At 49.1% G+C, this 8,529-nt stretch overlaps 1 protein-coding gene across 1 annotated transcript in view; it reads right to left on the bottom strand.

The window, feature by feature from the left end:
* DGKQ (diacylglycerol kinase theta) overlaps window positions 1-5,280 on the bottom strand; it is a 112,185-nt gene extending 106,905 nt beyond the window's left edge. Inside the window, exon 1 of the mRNA XM_067553384.1 lies at window positions 5,038-5,280. Within this exon, the coding sequence (XP_067409485.1) occupies window positions 5,038-5,248 (211 nt within the window). The 5' untranslated portion in view covers window positions 5,249-5,280. The remainder of the gene's footprint in view (window positions 1-5,037) is intronic.
* Between the last annotated feature and the right edge of the window lie 3,249 nt (window positions 5,281-8,529).

Raw genomic sequence — 8,529 nt, forward strand, 5'->3', positions numbered from 1 at the left:
ACTTAAAAATAAGCTAAAGAAACAAGTCATCTGCAAATGGCTCAACAGAGGAATCCAAGAGCAGAAAAAAAGCTCAAGCCTCGTGGATCAGGATTATGATGAACCCCAGCAGCCATGAACAGCCTCACTGAAGTCATCAGGGCATCACATAGGTCTGCCCTCATTCAACTAGTTGGAGAGCTGTGGCCTAAGAAGACTTTCAACTGAAGACAACTCTGTCCCATGTAGGGCTCTGGAAACAGCTCTGCTGCCCCTAAACTCAAGAGCGCAGCCACTTCTTACCTTACATTCTTTAAAGGGAGAGGAGACCCATGCCACCTTCTGTCTCCTAAAGTGCAATGAAGATCCTCTAGTCTAAGCCAAGGTCCACAGGAAAAGGAAGGGGAGGGACACTGCCCTTATATATGTGCAAAGTGCACAGCAGCTTCCCTCAACACCTGTCTTTTTCACTACACTTCTCCATGCATGTGCAACCTCCCTTAGCTGCAAAAGCTACACATTTAGTGAGAAACCCAGTACACAATGTATGTGGAGCGTGTGATTTCAAAGAGTTATACCTGGGTCACATAATTGAATTTCAAGCCTCAGTCTTATAGACTATAAAGATGTCCCAAACACAAAAGGTGCAAGAACTGTGTTTGGATTTATAAAAGGAAAAGTGTATTCTTTTTAAATACTCAAATACACCACCATCAGTTTTGCTCAATTTTTATTTTTTTATTTTTAATTACTTTTGAGCAGAAACCAAATATACAGAACTTCATCTCAGAGGGTGAAAGTTTCAGAAAACTGTGAGCAGCTGAAAATGGGGAGTTAGAAAAGAAACCACTACACAATCTTAAGCACAGTAAACTCATTCAAGTTAGGAAACTGCTTCTGATTTTTAAGCTTGTACATATTTATTAAAGGTGTCAAAACAACAAAAAGATCAGCTGAGCTGTAGCCTGCCCCTACGCCCAAGTTTATCTCCTCAGAGAAAAGAGGGAACTGCATCTACCTAACCCTTCATTTGGCTAGGAATACACTGAATTCATCCAACAACGGTTTTTATACGCTCACGCTGACTATCAGGCTGATTGTCCTGAAGTTTGCAGTTTTATCCTTACAGGGTTTGTTTGGGTTAAACTGATCAAGAGATGAGTTGATCAAGCTCCCTCTCCATACACTGGCAAAAGCAAAATCAATGTACTAAGGAAAAGATTGCTGAGTATTAGTCACCTAAGAACATTCAAAAAATTTCACCAGTAATCATTGAGTAATTTGACATTTTTTGTGTTATTTGACTAGCTAGAGAGCTGTAAGTGTAGTAGTCAAATGCCACTAAAACACGTCTAATAATATATCTGATAATTATTTCTCTTATTATTTGCTCAGTAACAAATTACTTGGAAAAATCTAATAGAGAATCGATGTTACTGTTAACTCAGTGCATATGAACAACAAATTACTATATTATTTTTTTAAACTGAAGAAAGCAGGCATGTAGGATATGACAGCACACATTTTTTCCCCTTGACTAGCAGAGGCTAAGTCTTCAGATATGTGTCAAGTGCCGTTTTCAAGTCGTGCTTGACTTTGTTACTTTAAAAAAAAAAAAAAAAAGATTAAAAAACATGCCTTAATGGCACAAAGCGAGGGAACTCCTATATGCCACAGGTCAATTACACAGTGGAATTGATAAATACTATTCCGGATTTCTAACCTGACTAGCACCACAGATGATCATAATGTCAGATTATTAGTGCAGTTTTCAAATTAAAGAACATACATTCAGTATACTGTCTCACACGTGTACCAGATCTTTGAACAGTAGTTCACTTTCAAGCCTTCATAACAGATTCTCTCTCTCTCTCTCTCTTTTTTTTTTTTTGGGTGTAGAATGAAATCAACAAATATGAACTAAAAGCCTTCCAGTTCTTCTCACACATTGACACATCAAAGCTGTTTGAATCTTAGAAGTGCAAAACAGGCAGCTAAATATTTCCATAATTCCAAGAGAAAGACTGATTTAAGATGATTATCTTCTCTTTTTTTTTAAGCTAGCTAGCAAAACCTTCCAATACGAGACAGTGGAAATCAAATTCTAGAAAATTTATAGCCTTCCTCTTGTTGTAAAAATTAAATAATAAACTTGCTTTCTTATAATTATATTTTCCTGGCAAAATACAACCTTTTCTGTACTGTGTTATTTCTAAATCAAAGTATGTTTTTAAAATAAAAGTTTTAATCATATGGAAGTTCACAACTTTAAGACAACTTCATTCCCATTCTTACAAGAATGTCCCTAACCAGGCAAAAGAACAGACACTTCTGCTGAATTTTACTTGCTCCTTCATTCACCCCAGAGTGCCCAACAAAATATGCTAGCTGTCTTAAATACTAAGGCTACGCAATTTTTATCCTAGGCCTGCTTTACTTTTTGAAAAACTACATTTTTATTTATAGTTCACAAATTAAAACAAAGACACTCAAAGTGCCACCCTCGATATAACAAAGCCCACAGCCCCCTTGATTTGCCATCTCTCAAATGCAGAGGTTCAGCTCACGAGGCTATGAGGCTACATGTCAATTACTTCCCCCCCACACACACACTATAACAACCCAAAGCCACAATTCTCAGTTCTCTTTACCTTAATGCACGGGAGGGGAAATCTAGAAAGCCCTCTTAGCTGGTTTTATAGAGCAATATAGCTACTGACCAGAAAGAGACCCACTGGGGAATGAGAGGAGAAAAAAAGAGAGAAGTTAAAACTCAAAGGCTGCTACTAACAGACAGAAGATATTTTTTGAAAGAGGATGGAACAGAGAAGAGCGTCCCATATTTGTTTTTAACCATGCAAGTCTTTGTAGTATATTGCATTAAAATAAGCTGGGTTTTATCTCCTTTTCCGCCTTCCAATTATGAAAGAATATCTTATCTATGTTCGTCATGGACAGCTTACCAAGGAATCTGACTAGCTGTTCCCGCTCTAGTTTTAGGACCTTTTTTTTTTTTTTTTTTAAAGCCACACAAGTTCTATACACATTTCTATGTACATTATGTGCAGCTGTCAGGTTCCTAGAAAGTTGCCCCCACAGTGCCACAAAATTTGGGAATCTTTTCTGTAGTAGAGCCATACATCCATGCTCAGGAAAAGGCAAATCCTGAATACCAAACTCCCAGTTACAAGTTTGCTCAACTAAATCAGATTTTGGAATACATCATTGATTGCAGAGAGAAATTCAGCTTTCTCCCGTCCCAGTCTGACACACTCATTGTTACTGAAGCTGGAAATAAGCCGTACTGAATCATGACAATGTTGCTACAGCATTTAATGTGGTAGAACTAATTTTTAAAGTCAGGAGTTGTGACGATCACGCAGTCTGACCTCCTGCAGGGCACATGCCAGAGAATTTCACACAGTGATCCCCGGCATCAAGTCAGTAACTTCTGGCTGAGCCGGCGCATATCCCAACTTGTCCCCCCCACTCCTCTGCATCATCAATCCAGTTGGGGCTCTCACACATTTTAAAGACTAGACATCTGAATCTCACCAAGTTATAACTGATACAAGAAGCCACCAAAAAAGCAAGGATTTCAGGTATCCTGTAGAGATGCCCAGTCCCAAATCAGGTGTATAAAGAGCAGGGTGACCAGCCAACAAGTGTGAAAAATCGGGACAGGGGGTGGGGGATAACAGGCACCTAAATAAGACAAAGCCTCGAATATCGGGACTGTCCCTATAAAATAGGGACGCCTGGTCATCCTCTTGGAGGAGATGCTGCAAGAAGGCAAGAGTGTGTGAGAAAAACAGGGCAGACCCCAGTTTGAAACAGAGAGGCTGAAGGAAAGCCCTGGGAAGGGTGAGAGGGAGCAGCCCTCTGCCCTCATGAGATACAACAGACAGCTGAGGAGAGATGGGACTTATGGCAAGCGGGCAAAGAGGCAGGCTCCAAGAACGGTTTGTGACACAGACACACTCAGAGAAGAACTCTGACCCTGGCACTGGTAACCTAGGACAGGAATACAGGGGTAGCCCTTGCAGGTCTCTTACCCTGGCACTGGCAGCCTGCTAGCCCCACGGAAGATGCACCGGGGACTCAAGCGAGGCAGGGGTGCCCCAGGGAAGGCGTGTAGGAGGTGCCCTGGGCAGGGCGCACAGGGGCTGGGCCCAGCGAGTCTCTTACAATCGCACTAGTAGCTCATCAGCCTTGGGCAGGGTGTACAGGGGTAGCCCAAGCAGGGACATGGGGGTGCCGCAGGGAAGGGTCTCTTACCGTACAAGGGCAGCCCACCAGCCCTGCGCTGAGGGTACATGGACAGCAGCCCCAGGCAAGAGGCAGCCTTGGCAGGTCTCCTGCATTGCCCTGGTATGCTGTGAACCCCAGGCAGGGTGTGGGGGGGACAGGGGGGTGTCCGGGCAGTGTCCCGGGGCAGGGCGCACGGGGGGAGAGAGGGGGGGAAGGGAAGGTGTCAGGGGCGGGGGGGGGGTCTCTCGCCTACCCTGGCACTGGTAGCCTGCCAGCCGCACAGGGGGTCCCGGGAGAGGTGTCTCGCCTACCCTCACACTGGTAGCCCGCCAGCAGCACAAGGGGGTCCCGGGGGGCAGAGGGGGGCCGGTGTCTCGCCTACCCTCGCACTGGTAGCCCGCCAGCCGCACAAGGGGGTCCCGGGGGGCAGAGGGGGGTAGGATGGGGGTCCCGGGAGGGGTGTCTCGCCTACCCTGGCACTGGTAGCCCGCCAGCCGCACAGGGGGGTCTCGGGGGGCAGAGGGGGGCCGGGAGGGGTGTCTCGCCTACCCTCGCACTGGTAGCCTGCCAGCAGCACAAGGGGGTCCCGGGGGGGGCAGTGGGGCAGTAGGATGGGGGTCCCGGGGGTGTCTCGCCTACCCTGGCACTGGTAGCCCGCCAGCCGCACAGGGGGGTCCCGGGGGGGCAGAGGGGGGGTAGGATGGGGGTCCCGGGGGTGTCTCGCCTACCCTCGCACTGGTAGCCCGCCAGCCGCACAGGGGGGTCCCGGGGGGGCAGAGGGGGGGCCGGGAGGGGTGTCTCGCCTACCCTCGCACTGGTAGCCCGCCAGCCCCCAGATGAAGTCGCTGCAGCCGTGGCAGAAGCTGGGCTTGCTGAGGGTCACCCGGCGGAAGCCGTGCCCGGGCGCGCAGAGCGGAGCCGGCGGCGGCGGCGAGGAGCGGCTCTTGCCGCCCAGCTGCGGGCTGGAGGCCGGGCTGCCCCCGCGGCTGCCGAGCAAGGCGCGGGCTCCGTCCGCCATGGCCCCGCAGCCCGGCCGGCCGGGTCCGCTCCGCTCCGCTCCCTCCTCCTCCCGCGGGCCGGGCCGGGGCGGGGCGGGGCTGGAAGCGGCGCGGTGCGGGGGCGGGCGCGGCGCCTCCCTCTCGCCGCCCCCCGCTCCGCCGGGCCCCCGCCCTGAGGCGGCTCCTCCCTCGCTTCCGCCCGGCGCCGCAGAACCGGCCGAGGGGCGCGCGGAGAGGCGGCCGCGGCCGCCGTTTCTCCTGGAGCCGGGGCTGTCAGCCCAGCCGCTGGGCGGGAGAAGCGGGGGCAGCCTGCGCCCCCCTGCCGGGGAGAGACAGCCGCCGCACGGAGCGGCCCGGCCCCCGGCCCGGCCCGGCAGGGTGTCACCGCTCAGCCAGGCGGCGATACTGGCCCGCGGTGCGGGGTGTTGTTCCTGCCGGGCCGTGGGGCCGGGCCGGGCCGGGCGGGCACAGGTGGAGCAGGCCCTGCTTCCCTGGCCCAGCAGGGGCAGGGGGAAGTCGGCGTGGGCCTGGCTGAGGCGAGGCGAGGCCAGCCCTTCCCCACCTTGGCCCGAGGCCACAAACAGCGTGTTGTCGGGTGGTCCGCGCCGCCGAACGGTCCGCCCCGCAGTGCGGTGCACACCCCGGGAGGGAGCACAGCTCCCCCTCGCTCGGGTGAACACTGAGTGCGGCCCCGCTGGTGTTCACACTCACTCTGTTACACCACAGCTCACGGGCCGGATGTCACACGTTCCGGATCAAGCACTCCTGTAGACCAGTGACTGTCCCCACACACCGAAGCACATGGCCTGACAGCTGAGTCACAGTGGCTGGTGGCCTGCTAAGTGCAGGCCAAACCAGAAAACACACTTTTTTTTAATAATCCTGCCCCTGCTCAAGCCTGGTGGGTCCTGGCTGCTTTGCCAGCAGCCCCCTCCATGCTGCCCCTTGCAGCTAGATGGAAGGAGTTCAGCCAAGATGCTGCCTCCTCTCTGATCTCCCGTCCCCCTGGCCGCAGACTGGAAACCCACACGTCCTGGAGCCCTGTGCGCTCCACCTGGGTCCCCAGGCAGTGGCTCCCTTCTGCAGCCAGAATAGTTTGGTTGGCACAAGGTACAACAACGATCCGAAAGCGCTAGAATTCCAGTGCTTGCGCTTAGTCACACAACACTGCTTCTGTCGATGGAGCGCATCCACAGTTGGTGCTCCAGCATCAACCATGACAGCAGTGCACGGTGAGTAGCTATATCCCACTACGCAACTTGTCCTCACTCTCTGCGGCTAGGAGTTGTGGGTTCTGGCGGAGAGGCTCGCAGTGCATCATGCGAGCAGGCTCAATGTCCCATGATGCAGTTTTTTCTGTCCTGTCATTCCATGGGTTTCTGACTGCGTTTTTGGTATTTTTCAACACCCCCGGTTTTCTGTGCACCCGCCATCTTGGTCTGTCTTCTTCGGGTCTGTCTTGGTCTGTCTTCTTCGGGTCTGGGAAGAAGAGCGCTGTGTGCGCTCAACAGCTTGTCTCTGTCACCATCAGAAGTTGGTCCCATAAAAGATATCACCTCAATCGTCTTGTCTCTCTTCTATCCTGGAACCAACACTGCTACAACACCAGTGCAGGTACAGGTAAGGACCTGCCCCTCAGGATTTGCAGCTCTATGATGCTAATCTCACACCATTTTGATTCGTCATTGGTTCCATTCATTTCTTCCCCCTCCTCCTGGGAAAAAAGGAGCTAATTGGTGTTTTGTGGACAGGTCACGTTGGTTTAAAAAGCCTTAAGGTTTAGCCTACTTTGAGTGTTAATATATTAAATAAATTTTAAGCCTTTGCATTGTAAGTGTTGGCGAGACATTTTCACAAGAGACCATTGCTAAAGAGACCATCTATTTCCTTGTGGAGAAATTCTTGTCAGATTTAAATTGCCTAATTAAAAATGAATATCAAGAAAATAAACTGGTGGTGAGAGCAATTATGTTACAAAATAATTTCCCATGAGAAAAACATGGAAGCCCCAGCAACTGGGCTGTCTTTAAAAAATGGACAGTTCCCAGTGCACTAGAAATTGCAAGAAACCTAGAGTGGCTATGGGCACAGATGAAATCCCCCACTCTACCAGGTCTTCCTTGCTCAATTTCTATTACCGTGCATATAGTTTAGGAGGTTCTTCAAAGTGAAATCCTTTTGGAGCAGCCTGAACATGTAATAATCACAGAGCTGACCAAATACAGATCCCACCCACTACTAAGTGTCTGATGAACCAAGAAAGAAAAGGAGCTGCCGGGGCCTGGCTACTTAAAAAGCCACCTAGTGGTGAAACTGTGGTATTAAGACTGTGATAAAGTCAGAAGAATGGTAAGAAGTGTAGTTTGCTAAATCTGATGGCAGTGCAATCATTCCCTGTCTGCCAACATCCTTAACTGGAAAAGCCATCGCTCGTAAAGTGACACATGTCTGCATTTATGCCAATATGTGAAAGCCACTAGCACCATGTCCTGTCTAATGTTAATATCATACTGCAATATCCCCACATTAAGGAGGTAAGTGCAGGGCAGCGTTGTCTATAATTGCCATAGGTAAGAATATGGCATATCAATATTTTTCAGCTATTTGTAACACAAAAAGGCCCCAAACAGGATCAAAAGCCGGCACACTGTTAAGAACCAAATATACATATAGTAAGAGAAAATCCCTGATCTTTGACCTACCTTTAAAATACTTAAGTGGTATCTCTCTTGGGGATGGGTGGGGGTTTACACTTTGGTGACATTTGTCTAACTTGAACCATACTGAATCATATCAACAGACTATGTAGTCCAGCATCCTTTGACAATGGCCAATACCAGCTACTTTAAAAGAAGAAACCCTGAAGCAGGCAATTGTAGATAACTTGGTCCCAGAAAGAATTTCCACCTAATCTCAAATAGTTACTTTGGCATATGCCCTACAGCATAAGATTTCATCTTGTTGTCAATTATAACTTTGGATATTTGTATTACCCATATACAAATCTAATCCATTTTTAATCCTACTAAGCTCTTGGCATTAATACTACCTTGCACCAATGAATTCAAGTAAATTGTGCATTGTATGAAAAGGTATTTTCTTTTCGGTCTTGAATTGACAATCTTTCAGTTTCATGGAAAGTCACCTTACTCTGGTGTTATCAAAAAAGGGAGAATAGAAGCTCCTGCTCTATCTTCTCCATAGCATTTTTGAATTCGTACACTGTGATCATTCCCTCATATTTATTGCCTTCTGCTAACCTGTCCCAATTTGTAAAATTGCTCTTCAAATATGAGTGTTT

The sequence above is a fragment of the Emydura macquarii genome, unplaced genomic scaffold (assembly GCF_026122565.2).
Source record: "Emydura macquarii macquarii isolate MOO-44397 ecotype Brisbane River unplaced genomic scaffold, CSIRO-AGI_Emac_v2 contig_1451, whole genome shotgun sequence".
In the NCBI taxonomy this organism is placed as follows: domain Eukaryota; kingdom Metazoa; phylum Chordata; order Testudines; family Chelidae; genus Emydura; species Emydura macquarii.